This window comes from Aulonocara sp. 'chitande type north' Nkhata Bay, linkage group LG14, assembly GCF_057382095.1.
Source record: "Aulonocara sp. 'chitande type north' Nkhata Bay isolate Kocher_YH1m ecotype deep benthic linkage group LG14, A_spYH_male_GT1.1, whole genome shotgun sequence".
Taxonomy (NCBI): Eukaryota; Metazoa; Chordata; class Actinopteri; order Cichliformes; family Cichlidae; genus Aulonocara; species Aulonocara sp. 'chitande type north' Nkhata Bay.
The window spans coordinates 8,336,487-8,358,783 of record NC_141357.1 but is presented as its reverse complement, the minus strand read 5'-3'; the positions used below and the strand labels follow the sequence as shown (position 1 = coordinate 8,358,783).

Here is a 22,297-nt window from a genome sequence, read left to right as displayed (position 1 = left end):
CTTTAAACATTAGCTACTACATCCTGAAAACACACACCACATAGTTTCTAATTTATGAGGCTTTTTTTTTTTAATCAATAAATCAGTGAGTTGACCTTAAAGACTTTGGTGGATGTCAGCCAAAATGTAACAGATTTAACACCCCCACTAAATTGATCAGAATTCATTCAATCAATTACATAAACGCTGCCAAAAACATAACCTCCTTGGCAGAGGTAAGTATGGCTGGCGTAAGGACAGTATATCCAGGGGGAGTTTTCATTTTTGTAGATGACTCTTATTTTTGTCAAATCCAGTAATACTTGTGCACTGGAGCCTTGCATGAAAGCTAATACCTTTGCCACAGCTGTTCACTCATCAAACTTTGAGTTCCTGAAGGTTGAGCATGAATGTGTCTTGTCCTTCAACAGACACAGGCGTGTCCTGATAAACACACGGCGACCATCGCAGACAAATGTTATTGTCAGTACTTTGGCCTTTAACATCTATAGCCCAAAGGGCTGCCAATTCCTTCATATTACCCTGCAGATTGTGCCACTGACACCTACCTGCAGCAGTTTCACAGCAGGGATCCGTAGTACTCAACTGCTGCAGTATACCTGCTTTAAAAATTTCAGAGCTAGTTCAGTCATTAGGAAGGAATTGTCAGAAGTGCAGCACCACATATAATGTGTGTAAGGATCCTCCAGAGGTAAAGATTGTTACAACCTATTTACCATCCATATGAGCTGAGATACTCAAAGATGCCTGGCAGTAAAGTAAAGGCAGTAAAAATAATGTGTTACATCTGGAATCCTACCCAGAGCCCACTGTCTACAGCTGCAGGATTAAGTGTCTACTGGACACAGAGGCTGAGGTTCACAGGTCAGAGCAAAACGAGATCAACTTATACAGAATCTACTTACAATGCAAAAGTGGAAGAAAGACACTGGCATCCAAGTGACGGGTTAATGCGGTTAATAACAGATTAGCTCGAGGCTATTAGATAACTGGACCCAGTCCCTCACTTGCTGTATCTACTGAGTAATTAGATGCAAAGCAAGCGGCAATCATGGAAGAATCTGTGGACATGCCTGATTTTGGCCAAAGCTGTACATATTTTCCCAACATTAAGAAGCAGGTGTGAAAAACATCCTGGATTTGCCAGCAGCAGTCTCTTGAGAGCAGGTGGATCAGGGCACAGAGTCTCTCAGAAGTATGTTGAGAGGCAAGACAGATCAATTAATCACGAGTGGAAGACTTTCTCTTGGTATGCACCCTTCCCATCGGTCACTGCTTCACTTCATCCTCCAAATGTGTTTGATCAATGAGCCAGTTTGGATTTTGTTGTCATATGAGCGGAATGTTCAATACTTTTAGTGCTTCGGTGGATTACCGCCAGAATTAGAGACCAAAAGAGGGAAAAGGAAGAGAGAAATGAAAGGAAGGACAGGAATCCAAAGGTGACGTTTTGATACCCAGAGCTGGTAACCTTTCAGCTAATGAGTGGTTTGGAGACTCATATCGCTGGTATTGGCCTTTATGGAGTTCAGAGGACAGCCTTTAAATGTGTTGACTTTTTCCTTACCTTTATTTAGCCTGGATGGGCTGGCTGAGGAGCACTTGCACTTATACAGCAGTACCCTTCCACTTAATCATAGGTTGGGAGACACAAAACATGATTCTTTGGGCCATTTATAACCATTATTTGACCTAAAGGATCATAAACCAGTGGTTTACTGTAACTAAATGTTTACATGACCTTCTGTAATGATTCCATAAAAAGTGGAAAAATGATTTTCATTTATCTGAACTGTAGTAGTACGCACTGTTTTATCTGTTTGTTGTTGTTTTCTGCAGGTGGGGAGGTGACCAAGCCGCGGTTCACTCAATATTTCCGGGGAAGCCTCTCTGGATTGACCATCCGACCGGGAAAGATTGAGAGTCAGAAAGTCATATCCTGTCTGCAGGCCTGCAAAGAGGGACTGGACATAAACTCCCTCGAGAGTCTGGATAAGAGTATAAAGGTACACGTACACAGAGATAAAGGAGGTGTTTCAAAAAGAGGGACTGCAGTAAAACCTCTCATCTTGGTTTAAAGCGTCGGATAATAGTGCAGATCACATCAGTTCAGTGAAGAGAATGGCTATTAAAAGAAACAGAGGATGGGCTTTTTTCAGTGTTTTAGATACCAAAAGCCAAACAATTACTGAATGACTCGCTGAATTCAAGTGTGGTACTGTAACAGGATCCCAGTGTTGCCATAAGTCAGTTCATGGAATCTCCTAGATATTCCTCAGTCAGGAAGTAAAGTGTTTAAGAAATAAACCAACTCAGTCATGAAGTTGCAGACCACATAATGTTACGGGGTTAACACTCCGTAGGTGTTATGTGTATGTGACCCAGTACGTTGGTCAGTATAGCGTAATGTCACAAGGAAAGTGTTGCGTATATACATGTAAGTGGTTCAGCTGTTATCCAGACTAACAGAGGCTACGGTCATCTGTGCGTTCCTGAAGCACACCAGTCAGCTTGTACCGTATTGCCTGTGTCTACCCAAACAGTGTCGCCACCTGATTAAGCAACTAATGAAGCAGTGGAGCACAAGGGAAGAGACGAGTCGGGTTCTTGCCTTCCCGGCCCTCAATAAAATCTGCCGCCAGAAGCAGGAAACGTACCTCAACCCCTATTCTTAAGCAAGTGTACATTTCTTATGTACAAAACTGCAAGTTCACGTCTCCCAACGTGCTGCCCATGATCAACTTCATGCAGAGAACTCTAACAGAGATGTACACCCTGGACACAGAGGTCACTTACCAGCACTTCATCTATACCCGACAGCTGGGCAGTTACCTTAGAAACGCCATGACCATGAAGAAGAAAGAAACGTATCAGTAAATGTAATGGCAACCAAACCTGGCTTTCCTGAAAATCTTCAACTACCTTCTTCTTCCCCTTTTTCACTGGCGTAGCTAATTGATCTCACTGTGCTGTGCAAGATAGAGGGCATACAAGATAGATGGGGCTTTGTGTGGACTCAAAGCCATCGCCTGTAAGCACCCTACCACTCTCAGCTCCTTTATTCTTTCTCCCTCTTCAGCTTTTCCCTCTCCAGCAAACTCCAGATCCTTCTATAGAGAACCTTGTGCTGTGGCGCAGCAAAGAGATGCATGCCAGCCTTTTGAAAAGGCATGCTGGGATGAGGTGGAGGATATGAGAGAGAAGAGGAGAGCCTCTCTAGGGCCAATGCAGTTTATCTTTTGAGAGCCATTTAATTTTCTTCTTAGCCACACACTCATCTGGCCCCTGGAAGTCCACGGGAAGCTTAGCCAGGCAGGTGGACAGCTGGCACTGCACAATCAGAGGAGAATAACAGGCAGAGAGGCAGGTAGACACAAAGTATAGACAGAGAACAGAAGATGAGAGGAGACAGAAAGAAGTGTGAATGGGGAAAATGACAGGGCGTGGGGACTGTATAGAGCACCACAGAGAGGAGGAGTAACTTCACCCTGGTGCTGATACCCAGTTTTAGAAAATGGGAACTACTCATTGCAGTTCTGGCAGGAGAACACTGAATCCTTTTTGAAGTAAGAAGGCTTCAAATCGCTACCATCAAACTCTGCAGGAGAGCACACTGCTCTGTAAAACCAGCTCTACTGTGTGTCTCTATGTTTACGATATTTACTAGTTCATGCATATTCCCATTATTATCATACTGCCATGTTTAGTTATGCCAGGTTTTCATTTATTTCAGTACAGTATGGAAGCAGAAGCCTGAAACTACCTTGAAACAGGTGATCCATCACAGTGAACATTGGATGTGTTTGTTTTATGCCGTTGCATGGTAAAGCAGCGCAGCCGTGATGTTCACTTTGATGGATTGCCTGATTCAAACAAGTTGCGAGTCTCTGCAAACTAATGTGTGCACCACTGTACAGTGAAACCTGTAGAACACAGGGACTGCCTGGAAACAAGCAGAAAGGTAGTGACCTTTTATCATTTGCAGAAACGCTGCTGAAATTATTCAGTTTTTACCCCTCAGGCTGATGGAGTATTGCTGTCAACCCGCCGGGCAGGCGGGCAGCGTGGACCCCCAAGTTTGTGAATATGATAACTCGAGGAGGTGACATAGGATTTTGAAATATCATCGTGCATCTACTAAAAATCTCAGATGAGTTCGAATCTCAGTGATGCTGACCTCAAGGATTTTCAAATTTATACCATAGGTGCATCTGCCTGAGGGCTGGGCATGATAGTGCTACCATGGGATTATAAGCACCCTTGCCTCTTGTTGCATCACAAATATCAAACACTATACACTAAAGGTTCAGCAACAAAAAGTTGGTTTTCTGGGTTTCAGCCACAGGAGCCTAAGCAGACAAATCCAGAGCTCCCTCTCCTCACGCAACCTCCTCCAGTTTACCCAGGAACGCTTATTCATTTGAATCGTGACCCTGAATGGGATAAGTGAAAGAAATACATTTGAAAATGTTGTTTTTTCTAGTCTTTTCTACTCTCAGTATAAGCCACATTCACTTGGTCAAACCCACAAACACATACAATAAACAGAGATGACACACGGCGGCATGTTTATAGGTCGTATCTTGGGCAAACATGCAGACTTGAGGATCTGGATTTTGAATAAAGCATCTCAGATTATTGGATAAGCTGTTCTTCCTTCGAAGCTGCGGCCACCCCTGAAACATCCATATAGTACCGATTCCATTTAATTATTTGATCTTAAGGCCACGACTTGAAATCGTTGGCGTTTAATCACATTACCACATAGCAAAGCGTGAGCCGCGCGGTATGTAAACGGTAAGTTTTGCACAGAGAGTGGAATCTGTACCCCTGCCCCCCCTTCTCCTGCAGCAGGTTAATCTGCCCATGCCCTGCACGCTTTCACTCTGTCAGCTTTCGTATGCACAGGCTAATCTACAGCATCTCAATTAGAGCTGACTGATTTCAGTTTTAAATGGCTCTGTTCCCACCGACATTTTATCATCTGCTGTGTCAGTTCTCGCTCTCCGTCTAACATCTGTGTTTTCTCTCTCCCTAGTTTCACTTTAACCCAGCTCAATCCATCCTGGTAATGGAGGGCGAGGACTTGGAGAACATGAACGCTGCTGTGAGGAAAGTTTCCTACATAAACTCCCGTCAGTTTCCCACACCAGGCATCCGACGCCTGCACATCTCCACTACCGTCCAGTGAGTGCACTGCCGCGTTCGTCTTGTTCTTCGCCTTGTTTTTTCTCCTTTATCTTTACTGAAATCTGCTTCGTGTGTGTGTCTCTCTGTCGTTTTTTTCTTCCTACACAACGATCTTTGTTTCCTTTAGTGTTCACACGCTTTCTCTGTTTCTGGGTACCTTTTCTTTAAGATGTTCGCCCACCTCGACACTTCTGTTAAAACAACACGGCAGACATCACACCGCGACTGATATATGATTCCCTTTCCGCGCATTGATCCCCACCCCGCCCTCTGTTTCTCGTTTTCCTCTGCTGTCGCTTCCCCTTTCCTTTAATACACCATTTTCGGTTCACTGTCGCCACCGGGGGCTGGTTTTTACATTTTCATGTCATGTATTAATAATTCTTCCTGGATTTTGCCAGAGGAACGAGGGGAAGAGAGATGCAAAAGGAGAGGGTGTGTGTGTGTGCGCGCGTGTGTGTATGTGTGTGCGCGTGTGCGTGTGTGTATGTGTGCGTGCTTGTAGACGCAAGGCACAGAGAAGAGAGGCTGGCTGGTAAAACAGCCTCCCTTGGCGGGTTACCATTAAAATTCATGATTGTTTTAAATATATGTAGACCCCTGCAGCACAGCCCTGGGGTTTCACTCTCCGCCCTCCCGATGGGTTCGATGCACAGCGGCAGGCCCGAGAACTTCAACTAACACAGCAGAAGAGTGTGTGAGTGTGTGGATGGATGAGTATGCACATGTTGGTGTGTGTGCTGCACAAGCTGCTGGTGATGAAGCAGAGTCGTAGCTGGAGGCGCACCGATTATCAAGGAATACATTATGCTAATAAGGGCTAAGCTTGCATCATTGCAAAATGTTGTTTAAATGAAGTTTTTCCACAGACTGCTGACTAGTCTGCGAGTTGCCGCAGCTGTCTGTGTGTGTGTGTGTGTGTGTGTGTGTGTGTGTGTGTGTGTGTGTGTGTGTGTGTGTGTGTGTAAAATAAGGAATAAAACACTAATTGAGGACATGTGTGGCTAATGTTTAAAAATGGGGTCCACTCAAAAGCATGTTTAGGGGATGAGTTTTATTTAAACATCCAGTTTGACGCCAGAAAAAAAAAAAGACCGTAAATCTTGCCTTTCAGCTCTGTTAGTTACACTGAGAGTCTGGAAATTGGCCTCCTGCAAGAAGGCATCAGCGGGTGAACAAACTCCCTTCACTGCTACAGACAGCATGGCTTTACACAAATAAACAGAGATGCTAAATATTTCCTGGCGATGCAATTAAACGTCTTTCTTGCTGACGCCTAATAAGCCAAATTACTGCAGGCACTGAGAATATAATTAGACGAACCACGTTAATCTTGGGTTCCCCTCGTCCTCGGTCTTGTTTTTTGTCACAGAGAGCGGTTCAGACACGGAATCTGTACTAGAACGCGGAATTTTATTGATTCCACAAGCCTTTGCCAGTGAGACACAACGCACAGCACTGGGACCCCCTTGACACGCACCTGTGCTTTTTCCTGCTAAAACTGGTGAAAATACCGGTCTGGAAAAACATTACTGCACATGCCCACTTGAGATTGGCCGTGGAATGTTCAACGCGAGGGTGAACAATCACGACTTGATACGACATGGCTTGTGTCGTAGCCAGTCGTGGTTTGGGATGCAAATGTCCAAAACTTTAGAAATGGAAAAATATATGCAATACGTCCCAGAAAATGAGTTTTAAGAATCCATCCATCCATCTTCATCCACTTTATCCGAGACCGGGACGCTCGCCCTCGGGCACCCTCCCCGGGCCTGGCTCCAGGGCAGGGCCCCGGTAACCCTATCCCGGGCAGGGTAAACTGTTCCCTCGATATTCTTTTCATAAGGGTCTTCTGAATCGCTCTTTGTCTGGTCCCTCACCCAGGACCAATTTGCCATGGGAGACCCTACCAGGGGGCAAAAGCCCCCAGACAACATAGCCCCTGGGATCCCTGGGACACACAAACCCCTCCACCACGTTAAGGTAGCGATTCAAGGAGGAGAACTGTGTGCCAGTTTTAAGAATCATTTTAAGAATTCATATGTAATGTTGTGTTATATATGATATTATAAAAAGTTTGTATAGCCATCATAGCACCAGCATTTTGTATAAAAAAGACATACTACCAGTAATGAAAAGCATTCCCCTATGAAAGATTTAAAAAACACAAAGTTCAAACTATAAAAATTGGTTTAGCAGTGTAACACAGAGACATGTAAGAGACAAGTAAAGACTGAAACAGTGTACCTCAGTGGTTAAGAATAAAGTAAAGAACACCAAAGTGCTCACATGGTGGAGAGGTGGATAGCACCGTTGCCTCACAGCAACACGGTCTTGAGTTTGAACCCACCTTCAGTCTGGCCTTTTTGTGTGGAACTTGCATGTTCTCATTGTGTCAGCGTGGATTCTCTTTGATTTCCTCTCATAGTCCAAAGACATGCAGTTAGTGGGGTTAGTGTGAACGCGAGTATAAATGCTTGTCTATCTCAGCTGGGATGGGCTCCGTGACCCTGAATTGGATAAGTGGACGAAAATGGAAGGGCTATATTAAAGTATTATAAAAAACTCTACATAATGTTTCTTTATAGCTGATTTAAAAGAAGGCAAAGGTCTGCAGGCAGGGCGTTTTACAACAAGTCTCCCAAACAGCAAACACTCTGTGTGTGAACAGTCAGATTTCTCCTGCAGAATCTCAGGCTGCTCACTGAGACAAGAGTTCCAATATGTTTCCTTGAGCCATGAGGGGCTTTAAATGTGAGACATAAAATTTTAAAATGCATTCTAAAACAAATGAGCAGCAAATGTAGAGCCGTTAAACGAGTGTAATACGTACACTTGTCTTAGTTCTTACAAGAAGTCTTGCTGCTGCATTTTGAAACATTTGAAATCTATTAATTGATTCTTGATTTACACCAGTTACAAGACCACTGCAGCATGAATGATCATTTCAGTATTGCTGAAACTCAGTGCTGATCAAACGGTAGTAGCAGGACTGAGAAACCTGCTTTGTATAGTTCTCAAAAGTGAGGCTGAATATCACATAGCACACCCAGATTACAGACGATTAATTTAGCATTAACTATCAAAACACCAAAGAAAGACTGAAGGATAGGATACAGTTTATCAGAACCAGTGATAACAATGACGGTTTTGACCATTTTGCAATATTAGTTCAACATTTTGTAAGAATATAGTAGTTTGTGGTGTCTGTGGACAATAAAATTGGAAAATGTAAAAGCTGGCAGAGCTGTTGTACATGTACATGTATTTACATAGGGGAATAAAAATGACTGAATCTGTGGGTCAGGTATTGAGTTTTATGATGTGACGTCATGAGCAGAAAGTTGTCCGTTATATTGGATGTGATACAATTGAAAAATGGGACGTAAAAATGTTTTCTCCCGCCTGGCTTGCAGTGTTGCCAACTCTAGCTGTGTGAAATCAAATTCGAAGAAGGTGCTGTTAGATTTGTATTGTTGATTGTCATTTATGCTTAGAAATATTTACTTATATATGCTTAGAGTTTTGTAATTAGTTGTAGATTGGTAGAGGTTTTGATCCTTGATAGTCTGCAAACTTTGTGTGTATTAGACAGCACTTTGGGAGCATGAGAGGTCATACCGTGTCTTATTGTTTTATGGTAGGATTAACGTAGTTGCGTCTGTTCTAGTCTAAGTGCTCTTTGTTTAGATGAACTGCAGGACTTCCTCACCGTGTTATCTAGGATGAACCATCTAGGGTGAGGGGGAGGCTACCCTATTGTCTTCAACGTTCCAGCGGATGGGTTCAAGCTACAAACCTATCAGGTGCTACGCCAAAAACCTCTTCGTCATTGCTGTGGCTGCTACCAAATTGTTACAGTTGGCTGCAGTTTCTTACGTTTGTCTGCAAACACTTGCTAACTACTAGCCATAAGGTGCAACTTTTATTCTGATGGTCAGACCGTCTCCATTTCTGGTCTGTGTTGCACTTCCCACAGTGTCAGCACAGCTTGGACAACTCACTTTCATTTAAAGTACAACCGCAGCAAAATGCTAAAAGCCAAAGCAATCCCAGTGAGGATTTTTCCAAACGATTAGAGAATACATGTTTTTCCTTAGTGATAGGTGGTTGCCATGGTGGTCACTTACTGGTCCGTAGGCTTGTGTGCCTGGGGATTTAGCAATCATTTTCCCAGCGACTGCCATCAACCTCCAGCGACCGGTAATGAAATATACATTTTTCCCTCACAACCACTGGTTAACAAATGGTCATGGACCAGTCTCTAGGCATGTGTGACTGGGCTCTTACACTGTCACTATGAATCTCAGGCATCCAGAATGGTGGTCACATGCCTGCAAAACCTCAAAAAGGAATGCTTATCAGGTTGTTAGTCTTATACTAATCACTGTAGCTATATCTGTGTGGGAGTCATTTTGACTTCTGATGTTTTTAAATGTCAGTAATTACTAGTAGTTATTATAGCATCATTAGCTCTGCTACCCTGACTTTAATCTTTATGCTTCTCCGTAACAGCAGGAGCACTCTGAGTGATAGTGATGTGTATATGTTTATATACGAGCAGTCTGATAATAAAACACACACTATAAAGGTTTTCTTCTAGAAGACTCTGACTAACATAACAGGGCTAATAAGCTGCTTTACCACACAAAGCTATAATCAGATCATAAAGTTTAACAGCTATTACGTAGTAGGATGAAAATGGCATGTCATGTTTATATGAGGACTAAATGAGTGGTGTAGTAATCACTGCAAAATGCAAGCTGTAAACTGAAAGTCTGGTTGTTTGCCATGTGACCTCAACTTACCAATAATTCCAGTGTAGGAGCGCATGACATTTTTTACCCGTCAAAACAGTCTTGCAAAGAAAGTATCATGAAGCCAGCTGTAAGCTAGTTGTAGCTTTGCTGTGTCGAGTGTCTTTTAAATCAGACAAGTGTCTCCAAGAGATTCCTGTTAGGTTTGAAGTTTGTGGGCTGACACGTTCATAACCAAGCCTACAATTTTTGCTTGGTACCTAGAGGAGTTTAAAAAACAAGGACATGGAACAGACAAAACAGCTGAGCTGTAGTTCAGAAGGTAGAGTAGGTCATCTACTCATTGGATGGCTGGTGTTTCGATCCCTGGCTGCTCCAGTCTGGATGCCTAATATCCTTGGGCAAGATATGCACCCCAAGTTGCTCTCGGGTACATCCATCGGAGTATGAATGTGTGTAAATGTTAGATAGAAAGCACATATTTATAGAAAAAAGTGAATGGGTGAATGAGTCATGTTGTAGGCATGTGTTTAATGTGTAATCTGTGGTCTTTCAGGTTTCCTCCAGCAACAGACACACTGGGCACTGGTCTCTTTGTTAGGTCTTCAACTGCTCATTTAGAGAAATATCTAATCAGCATATCACACGGCAGCAACTACATGTAGACATGGTCAAGGACACCCTAGGTGACACTCCTTTTCTGCTAAAACAGGAACCAAAGACTACAGTTCACACGGACCAGAACTGGACAATAGAAGATTGGAAAAACGTTGCCTGGTCTGATGAGTCTCAATTTCTGCTGCAACATGAAGACAGTCTTCTTGCTGTGAGGCAACATGGTCAGAATTTGGTATAAACAATATGAAAGCTTGGAGCCATCCTGACTTGTATCAGCGGTTTAGGCTGGTGTGGGGGATATTCATACATTTTGAAGGGCGTTTAAATATCACAGCCTACCTGAATATTGCTGCTGACCACTTGGTCTGTGGTCACAGTGTAACTGTCTACTGATGGCTACTCCCTGCATGGTAATGTGCCATAAATAGACAATCCAGTCCATTCATGGTCAGGTTAAGATTTAATTCAATACTCTATATGGTCTTTTCTGCATTATATTTATGATTTGTTAATTTAAACATGTTTGTTTAAAGTTGACTCTTCTTACAGAAGAACACCTCTATTGACAAAATAAGAAATGTAAGGGGGCTTTGCTCATAACCTTTAGTTCCTGACTGATATTGACTGACCTCAGTTTTTCTCCTAGACTGCTTAATGGTCAGCCTGTGGCTATAAGTCTCTTTGTGAGCCATTGTGAGTTTCCAGCAGTAAATCCTTGTGTACAGTCTAGTTGATAACACGGGCGATTTCACAGACTCGGTTACACTGGGAGGCTGAAACATGGCCAGCTGCCACGACGTGTCCGCGAGTGCTGGAACAAACTCCCGTTTTGACTGATGCGGAAAGTATCGCTCTTCACATAATAAACAGAGATGATAATTGATTCCTCCAAATGCATTTAAATTTGTTTTGTGCTGACACCTAATAACTGCAATTACTCCAAGCATCTTGCAAATAAAAGTATCCAGTGCTAATCTTTGCAACAGCCCTTTTAAGCTCCCTTGTCATATTTCTTTATAATTAAGTTGGCGTGGCTCCAGTTGCTGTTTGCGTGTGTGTGTGTGTTTTGCAGGCCCACGCGGCAGCCGACTTCCCGCATCACTGAGTTTGTATCTCCCACTGCTCACAACAATGGCTTGGTGCCCAAGCTGCAAGCAGGCACGCAGACACATAACACCAGCCATAACCATAGGAAAGAAAGGGAAAGATTACACAATGCCCCGAAACCTGTTTTTGTCCCAAACTGTGGCCTCATGCCCCTGACTACAGAGGATTAGAGACTGCAGTCAGGTTTTTCTCTGCTGTTAGGCTAAGTTTAAGAGGGTTTTTTTCTCTTTTGTTTCAGTCTTTTGTGTCAAGAAAGTGAAAATGAATTTGCTCCATTTTTTAAATGATAGCGCTACATTCAAGACTTGAAAATGTATCCGTGTGATTTTGACAATTCAGCAAATATATCAGCTAATAGGTGTGTTACATGTTATATTTGTCATAAATTAAAGAAAAACTCACATATGAGTTTAATTTAGTTCATTTCTGGTTTCTTCTACGTCAACATCCACACACACACTGTTAATTAGCAGGATGTTTTCTTATTCTTATTCAGAATATGGCATAAAACATGTGTGATTGCTCATAATTGATTTCAATTTTGAGCCAATTCACAACAACAATCACCAGTATGAGCTTTATACAGGTCTTTGAAAGGTGAAGACCTTGCAACGTTAGAGAAAGCCAACACATTTTTGTGGCACAACTTCACCTACTTCCAAGGTGCATGGAGAAGACAAAGATCTGATGATGTGAAGATTACTGCAACAGTTAAAGTATTAGGGAACAACTTTAGTGGGCGACCATATCCGTTAATGCCAGAATCTCAGGTTAAACCTCACAAAATTTCAAGAACCACCAAACAGCTAAAACAGTAAATGAGAGGAGGTACACGGATTCTGCACAGACATAAAAACAAAGCACCCGCCGACGGATCAGAATCAGTGAGATGTCGCCTTTCTCACCGACGGCACGGACACGGTCGGGGCTGAAAGCCGACAGCTCGCTGATTCTGATGTTTTGGCGGGTCCACGCTTTGTGTTTACGTCTTTTTTGCGCTGATTCTAAAGCTGTTCGTTTTATCTCTCTCCAAACATTATTGACCGAACCAGCAGCAAAAGAAGATCCAAACTACGCTTCACAAAAACATCGTCATGAATTCCCTCTGACTTTTGCTGTTTTGCTTCGACCACACTTCATGCACTGCTCTCTCTCTCTTCAACAACAGTTTCCCGTCTAAAAATCTGTTTTCTGCATTATTCGCTTGCTTGTTACGCACAAGTCTACCGTTGTTTACAGCGCTGTCGGCCGCTGTTTTTTTCCCTTTTACTTACTTCCGAAAAGAAAGCCTCATTTCTGCCATTCAATAGGCTTCTGAACAAATGTAAACTTTTTAAAATTATGCAAAATGCTTAGCTGTGTCTGTAATAAAACCGCTGTAACTTCAGAGGTAATGTTCATATGTTGATTAATGGTTTTCTTTCGTTTTTGATGTACTGCAGAATATTTTTCTAAAATCCCAGGCCAGGAAAATCACCTTCATGTTTTACTGTGTTTTATCTTCAGCTACTTTGACACAAAGGCCTCTGCTGTGATGCTTACACCTTTGATAAAGTCTTGCGAGTGTCAGCTTTCTTTTTATAGATACAAAAATATGTAAATGTACTGATCTGAATTATAATATTTCTGACTGTCTGAGGCAAAATATATGTATGTATATATATTAGGGGTGCAACGATACACAAAATTCACTGTTCGGTTCGATACTTTGGTGTCACGGTTCGATATTTTTTTGATACAAAAAATGTTCATGCCTTTTTAATTTGTCATTTATTAAAATTATAAATATATATTTTAACTCAAAGGTACAGTTTTTAAATTAAATGTTGCTGAAACAACAAAATAATTAAAAAATAAAATAAATCTATCTGATCGATAAATCACTCATCTTTGGAAAAGAGAGTTTATTACAGAGAAATGTCTCTTTCCAAAATAAAAGCTATACTATACGCTTCTTCTGGGCTATATTCTCAGCAGCATATTAAACATATCAGGTCCCCATAAGGAGAATCATGTGCTAACGGCTGTCTAAATGACTCGGGTAAAGTTTGCAGCATGCGTGCTTGTTGTTTTTGTCTGCTTCCACTTGTCTTTGCACTAGGATGATGTCGGCGTAAATGTGCAGTCATATTCATTGTGTTCCCACTAGTGCTGTCAGCGTTAATCTCGTTGAAATGACGTTAACGCCATAACGCAGCAAATGTAATTGAGCATTGCGTGGAACATCCAACATACTGTTTTACTTTAGTCCATGACGCGCTTACCTTCAGGGTCATACTTCACATGAAAACCAAAATAGTTCCAAAGGCCAGATCTGAATGAGGGTGGGGGAGGTTTAATTTCGGGTAGGGTTGAGGCAGTTGCCATGTTGCAACGAGCTTGGCTTCTGTCTCGCTAGCTTGCCCCCCCCCCCCCCCCCCACCCCCCCACCCCACACACACACAAGAGCACACTGCGCTCAGTGGATCTGCACTCGACAGTGCAGCCTAGGCGGAGTAGTCGAACGCAGATCCACTGAGCGCTCAACACAGACAGCATCGTCAGAAGAAAAGTTGATCAAATAAATTTTAAAAATTTGTATTGTTCGATACATATGCGTACCGAACCGAAAGCACTGTATCGAACGGTTCAATATCGATACATGTATTGTTGCACCCCTAATATATATATATATATATATATATATATACATATATATGTGTGTGTGTGTGTGTGTGTGTGTGTGTGTGTGTGTGTGTGTAAAATGTGGCTCTTCATGAAATAAGTTAAAGATATAATTTAATTAGCAGTTCTGAAAAGTCATAAAATAGAATTGCTCGGCTTAATAAGCAACTTAAAGGAGTGTGTTAAACAAGAGTACGATGGTTACACAACTACCATACTCATACCTACTACATTTTTCTTAAGAATGACAACTTTACATTTATGTATCTTCATCTCAGAGTGTAAATAATTATTTATTTTGATACATTTGTTTAACCAGTTGGTCCTGATATGATGTTTACAACAGCATGTAAGTGCGGTATTTAATTAGCCATTTCGTGTTCATTAAAAGCTACTTGTAAAGCCAGGCTGATTAATCAAGTTGACATGACAGGCCTATCGTGCACACAGTAAAACCCCTTAAAGGGCATTTTCTGCATCAACATCAACAACATCACTAATACCTGACTTGTGTTATTGTTCTAGCAAATACTTTAAAGAAAACTTTTCACTTTTCTTTGGCAAATCTACCGTCTCCTTTCAGCTTTTCTAATGCTAATCACAAACAATTCTAACCTAGCTGTAGGTGACCCAACATATACAGATTCATCAAGTACATTCAAGCATTGCAGAATCATTTACATGAGAATGTAGCTGAGAAAATAGAGGCTGCATAACAGCTGAAATCGTATAGCCCAGACTTCCAATCTAGGAAAAAAAAAAGTTATGAATTCTCATAGCCCGTTACAGAGCCGCAGCAGGGAGACAAGGCAATGATGTCCCTCCCACTGACAGATGTTTGTGTGCTTGAAAGGCCTTCGGTGAAATGTAAAAACAAAAATCTGGCTTGTTTGCTTGGCTTTCAGTGCTTCTACTACCTCTCCTTCCCCCGCAATGCTCAGTCCTCCGCCTCGACACAGCCTCAGCCCGTCCTAGCCTTTTCTCAGTTTAATAACTCATGCGTTCCGTGTGATCTGCAAACTGCGCTGTGTTTATCAAATAATGCAATAGAAGGGCTGCACGTCAGATGCCTGCCCTCATTTGTGTGAACATGTGTGGGTGAATATGGCAGATCTGTGTGTGTGCTGGGTTATTCTCTCTCTCTCTCTCTCTCTGCATGACTGTATTGTGAGCTCTCAGCTATCGAGCTCGAATCCAAGCCTGTGCATTGAATGTTGCCAGTGGACGCTGGGCATTTAAAGGCATGCTATCACACGCAGACAGGCAGCCATGCACGAGTGAAAACGCAGCAGGTCTGTGTCTGCTGCCTAAGCACTGACAGGATGGAGCGGTTTGCCTCTTTAATAACTGCACGCACTGTGGTCTGGGTTTGAACCACACAGCTGTGGTTTGAGCACAGCTGAGAGGGCTTGATGCCATCGACAAGCTTTATTAGTTGCTATAAAGTTCCACAGTTTTACATTGTGATGCTGCATAGGTGTATGTCAGTTTGTCTGAGGGCCAAAATGTTTATAAAATAAGTTTTAAGCACTTTCCTGTCACACTTTGGTGCTGTGTATCAGCTAGATAGTCCTTATAGAGCAGAGGACCTCAACCCGCAGGCCACGGACCTATACCGGTCCGTGAGTCGTTTGGTATCGGGCCACAAGAGTTGAGGTTCGGGTGTGAAATTGATGGTTCTCAGGGTTTGTTTATCAGTTTTCAACGTTATTTTTTATCGTTTTTATCGTTAGCTCGGTTCCCCTGGGTCTTTTCCCGTGTTTTATGAATAAATATTCTTTTTTTTGGTATAGGTACTGGTTTTATTTTATTGTATTTATCTGCGACACCTTAAAGGCCAGTCCATGAAAATACTGTCGGACATCAACCGGTCCTTGGTGCAAAAAAGGTTGGGGACCGCTGTTATAGAGTATGTGGCTTACTCTCAGTGACCTACTCCTTAGGATTTAAACATCTTGACTGAAATAAGGACAAGTGTCAACATTTAAAAAGGGCAAACTACTGTCACACGCTGCTGATAGGTAACTTTAACATCTACAGAAGACTGTGGTCAGTGGTTCCTATGCAGCACTTTTCTGCTCTGCTACTTTAAAGCACGAATAATTCCCACACATTCATATAAGCACATCTTTCTGTTTAACACTCACAATCATTCACACTCTGATGAACACATCAGGAGCAACTCCAGGTTCAGTATCTTGCTCAAAGTCTCTCTGGCATGTAGACTGGAGCAGCCAGGGATCGAACCACCAACTTTCTAATTAGTAGATGACCTGCGCTACCCCCAGAAAAATTACCCCCCAGTGTCACAGTAGCATTATTATCATGGTATGTGTCCACACGATCTGTCATTTCTACATTTCCATGGACCGTTTGTCAAATCAGCCATTCGTTGGATTCTGGTATAGTTGTACTACCTGCTCCTCATTAGCATAACGATGATGTCTAGGTTACTTTGTGCAAATCGGGGCATCTGGCGTGATGTATGACGCTCTGGAAACTTCTGAAAATCGATTAAAATGATCTGCGTTTAGCTCAAATGAGAGAAGATTGAGCAAATGCTTCAAAAATACATGTCACTGGACTATCTTTGATCCCAAAGAAAGCTTGTGTTTGAGCCCTCAGTGTACAGTGCACACTTGTGTGAGGCTGGAGGAGTGGGACAGCACCCATTAGTCATCATCACCGTCATCATCATCACTGTCCGGTGTCTCATCCGGCCAGCATCAAGTTTGTATTTACAGGAAAATACGGATAATTTTGTTTGAACGTTTGACATGTTTTTTTGTTTTCTTAACCAGAACGTCTTGTCGTTGTGGAGGAATTACATTAAATGACATTAAATTGTGTGGATGGATTGATTGGATTGAAGATAATTGCTCCTTTTAAATAGCAAATTTTAGTCACAGTTGTTAAATATTCAGAAGTGTGATCAAAGGTTTGTGTGGGCTGCAGAACACACATTTACATTTATTATAGCACGAGTATAGCTCCGTATTTCCTGTATTATTTGTGTATTTTTGTACTATTTTCTTATGTTCCAATAAATGCTTATGTACTCTGCCATCAGAGGCCTCAAGATACTTTCCCATAAATTACATGAAACAGAAATTAAAACAGAGCTTTAAAAAGTTCACCAGCAGTTATCCCATACCTGCAAATCTCTGTAACCATGCTCACCACATGGAGTCTTCACTCTGACTTCATCAGCTGTGTGGAGTGTCCAAAACTTTCAAAATCTGATCTGTATCATATAGCGGTCTCTCCACAAAATCTGCTTAACCAAACAGCATCTTCACACTACAGCTAAACGGAGCAATGCAGTAAAACACCACACTAATTCCAGCTTGGGTTCGCACAGTCTCTCTCACTCTTCTGCCTCTCTGCGTCCAGGTGTTTTGGTGAGGACACGTGTATTACCATCCCAGATATTGATGCAGTGGTGATGGTGCTTCAGCCCAGTGAACCCAGGATCACAATCAGCGGAGTGGAGAGACTGAGCCATCCAGCCTCCGACTTCAGAGCATCAGGAGGGATTGTTCTGTTCCAGGACCTCCACATCATCAGCACAGTCACCAGGGCAGACACCGCTGCACATCACACAGGTAAGACACTTATGCCAGTATGGCAAGTGTGGAAAACAATTGACCACGGGCAGCAGCGGGTGGAGAGCCAGTGAGGGGTTACCCGTAAGGCTGAAATCAGGAGGTGGAGGTGGACTAGATCATTTCACACTCGGGGAAGAGGAAAGGAAAACTCTAATCTAGTATCCTGATTGTTTTCTTGCATGTGTGGGCTCATATTAGCATTTTTTAAAGCTACATGTCACTTTCTGATCATTTTAAATAATGCTCTCAACAATAAGTTTACACACCAGAAAGTGCAACTTTGCGTACACTTCACAAAGTGGGATATGCACTCCTTCCCACAGGTAGAAATCTGTCTCAGCTAAATATTTTAGCTTTTTTTTCATATTCATAATATGTTCACTCATTCATGAAGTTCCATAGCCTATTCAGCGCCAACTGTCTTGCAAAACAAACCTTCAGAGAAAGCTGAAACATTTCACGATGCCTCGTGAGATTTTGAACAAGCAGCAACGAGTTCTTCTTTCATCTAGTACATCTGTGCACAATACAAACTCGAGAAAACTAAAGATGGGCTTTTGCTCCCACACTGACAAGTTCTCTAACGTGTACAGGATGCAATAAAACTTCAATAAAACTGCTGCTTTAACTCCATACTACTGACAACATCGCCAAAAAATGTGAATAAAGGTTTATATAAACCTACACATGCATTATGTGACTGTAGCAGAGGTTGAAGTAGTATTCCCGCTGTCTATTCGCAAACTGTTAACTCTTTTGGAAGTCCTACAAATAAATATAAACATCTGAAAGCCACTTAGCAACCCATCTCCAATTTTCATGGAGTCATACCTGTTGTCAACTGCACCTGGTATGTTCTGTGCTGGGGTTTGCTACTACTCCAATTTTTCATGTATGCACACTGGAAGGTGTGAAGGTCCCAAAACAAAGTCAGAAATGGATCAATCAAAACTGGGCACTGGTGTGCAGATCCCTGATCTACAATGAAAGACCTTCAACAACACCTCCCTCACCTAAGTTTGCAGTTTAGAACTGGTACCAAATTGACCAATCCACTGCAGTAGCAATGAATGATTCTTTGCTGGTTTGTTCCTTTGTAACATGATGACGTCAAGCTTGTGGCAGTGTAGCTCTGAGTCACTTACAAGCCCTTTACTTGTCTGTTTCTACGCTGACTCAGAGATAATAAAACATAGTAAAATAGTAGAATTGTAAATCAATTTAAAAAACTGATTTTTTAAGTAGACCACGGCCTTCGTGGTGTATGTCCTTTGAATGTCTCGGTCCTTTGAAAACCGAGAAGGCCGGAAGTGCGAGGCTGTTTAATGCGACGGTCTAGCCTTCAGATTTGCATCACCAGCTATCTCGGTGGACTTTAATAAACTCAGCCGTCTGCTCCTTGCTCCCTAAACTATAACAGCACACTGAAGTAAATTCTCTACCATCTCACACTTCTGTTTAATCAGTTTTCTCCTTGATGTTCATTCAGCTGTGTGAAAACTATAACTTTAATCTCAGCAAAACCGATTTATTAAGGAACAAATAAAACACTGAAAAAAGCCAAACAATAACATTTTTAAGTTATCCAGGTGACTTATATATCATGTTTAACCAGAGTAGCAAAAGACCACAGGGAGTTTGAAAACGATGTGCCGGGAGTTCGCTGTTCTCACCGGCTCTAGTGAGCCTTGAAACCCCGGCTAGCTATCGAGCTGCTGGGTAACAGACGTCTCCAAAAACGTCGGAGCACTTTCGCAAATATGTGATGTCTTGATAAATCAAGCAGATATTTGAAGTTTACACAGCTGCATTCTCGCCTGAAAATATCTTAAAAGTTTATTTTGTGACCCAGAAAGAGTAATATGGTTAAGATCAAAACTAAGTAACTGCCGCCATTGTTGGGAACTGGAATTGGCTGGGCCACGCTATGAATTCTGGGATAGGTTGGGCCACGAAGGATAAATCCAACATGTCCTTCAAATTCAGGAAAATGAGGGACACATTTGTCGGAGAAGCCTTTGAATTGGGGCAGCCTTCATCGCCTGGCTGTGACATAATCAGCCTTCAAATGCGGCCTCCAAAGGATGCGGCCTAGGAATTGGGACACAGCTTATATATCTACATGTACCCTGCCTCCTACTTAACAGGTGGGCCAGCTTTAATGAATCTTAGTGACTAATAACATCTATTTCTTTTTTTAAAGGATTTATTATAAATCCCAGTTCTTTTGATTTTTGTATATATCTTGTTTCATTTCATCATCCTTCTGTGAATGTGATGTTACGTTCTCCGTTTGTGTTTCACGCGTCACGTTCATCGTACATCACTCATACGTAACTTCATGATCACCAGCATCCCAGACTGAATTTTGTTTGACTCACCGCTAAATACGAAATGAAGTTAAAAATGGTCCTTAAATTCCTTAAATTTTTACAGATTCCTAGCAGACAGCAGTTTGGTTTGGTAAAGCTGAAGACGTTTTTGACGACCATTAGGACTGCATGGATCTTCCAACAAACACTGCTAAACTGCATCTAAAAATTCATTTTTCATGTTTTGCAGTAGATTATGATTAGAAATACTTTTTAGACTTTTTAGAAACAAACGAGAGAAAAAAGAAAAAGTACCGTACCAAAAACAAATCAAATTTAACATTGTAAAACTTCTTGCTAGGCCGTAACACTCCCTCAAAGCCTTTTCCAACTAAGGGTCTAAGTGACAGCCTTTTCAAATCACCTTGCCAATATGTTGAGTCAAATGCCCGCACAGTCCTTCCCTGTGCACACAGGTTTGTAGGTATACCCTTTACTATCTTAGCCTATGCAAACGCCCTCCTGCTGAGTAAGCCCTATACCTACCAGAGGACTGATTCGCTAGGTTACGCTGCCTTGCCCGACCGCAAATGAGTATGACATTTAAATCCCGAAGGCTTTGGTCTCATCCAACGATCTGGCCACCGAGGCAGGAACCATCTGGCTCGGCCCCAGGCCCTGCCGTTGGCAGCCAATTAGGAGCAGATAAGCAGAGCGAGAGGAAGGTTTTAGCCCACCATTGTGTGTAATTCGGCACAGGAAGACGAGTAGAAAGCGGTGTCCCTTTCAGGAGTTTTTGGAGTTCTTTCTGCTGGTGAAGGAGATATTCTGGCTGGGGGCGAAGAGATTAGCTGGAAGCCACAGAAAGACATGGAAGAGGGAAAAAAGGAGGATAGATGGGAAGATGTGAGGGAGAGGGCGTCACGATGAAGTTCTATAATGAGCAGATTTTGTATTCTCTCAAGGCTTAAAGGATTCAAGATAAATCACATATTTCTTTTTCGGGGCATGCAATAGGTTTCTTTTGGACCCTGCTAATCACCCCCTCGCCCTCTTCCTTGCTTTGTCTTTCTGTCATTCATTTGTCTTTTTATTAAGCCTGCTCAGCACTGCCTCGTTTCTCTCTCTCATATTTCCGTATCTTTTCCAGGCTTATTCTGATTCTTTTATTCAAAGGCAAGGTCATCACTTCTTTCTTTAACTTGTTTTTGACCCATTTGCTTTAACGGTCATCGTTTTTTCTTTTCTTTTCTGCTTCGATCCAGAGTTTTCTTTAGTTTTAATTTCTTTACTCATTCAGCACTCTTTATCTTCTTTCTATTTTTTGCATTCTCTCTACCTTCTGCTCTTGTTTTTCATCTCAGCCCAGACTAGCTCTAAGGTCAGAATTGACTGCATCACCACACTGTTCAAAATGAGTGTGTGTACTCATATATTACTCTCTAATTTCCAGTCAATTCAGTAACCACAGACTGCATATAAAAGCCAGACATATCCACCTTGACATGATGGCTTTGTTTGGGAAGTCATTCTTAATAATTTTCAGTTTGGCATTATCACTTAGTTTTTAGTGAAACCTGGTGCCAGCCTGTTAACTCAGTTAGTAAACTGCATCAATAATTCATTGGGATTTAAAATAAGATGCAACAAAAGGTAATCAGCATTTTATTTCAGGGGCAGGGTCTTGGATGGACCCACCTTTGGATTCAGCTGCAGATTCCCATAAAAGGAGATCTCAACCTGAAACAATAGGCTAAAATATGGTTAAATACTTCTATCGTGAACTACAGAGCACTTTGAGGGAAAGAAAATGTAATTCATTCACAAAAAGCATACATACCTTTACTTCTAGGACCCAAATTTTTTTCCCCGTTTTGCTCACTTTCCTACCTTTTCTCGGCTGCGTCAGTCTCCCCACAAACACAGACACACAACATACAGTGTCTGTCCTTCTCAACTGGGGAGCTGTTAAAAGGGGCATAGCTGGTTTCCTCCCTTGGGAATCTACAGCGAGGGAGAAAGCTGGGTAGCAGCTGAGAGG

General features: G+C 42.1%; 1 protein-coding gene across 1 annotated transcript in view; it reads left to right on the top strand.

Annotated features, from left to right (window-relative positions):
- Positions 1-22,297, top strand: part of LOC147314021 (calsyntenin-2-like) — a 338,234-nt gene that overhangs the window by 303,104 nt on the left and 12,833 nt on the right. The window contains exons 10-12 of the mRNA XM_086260806.1: positions 1,840-2,006; positions 5,039-5,187; positions 17,730-17,941. Coding sequence (XP_086116932.1) covers positions 1,840-2,006; positions 5,039-5,187; positions 17,730-17,941 — 528 coding nt within the window. The remainder of the gene's footprint in view (positions 1-1,839; positions 2,007-5,038; positions 5,188-17,729; positions 17,942-22,297) is intronic.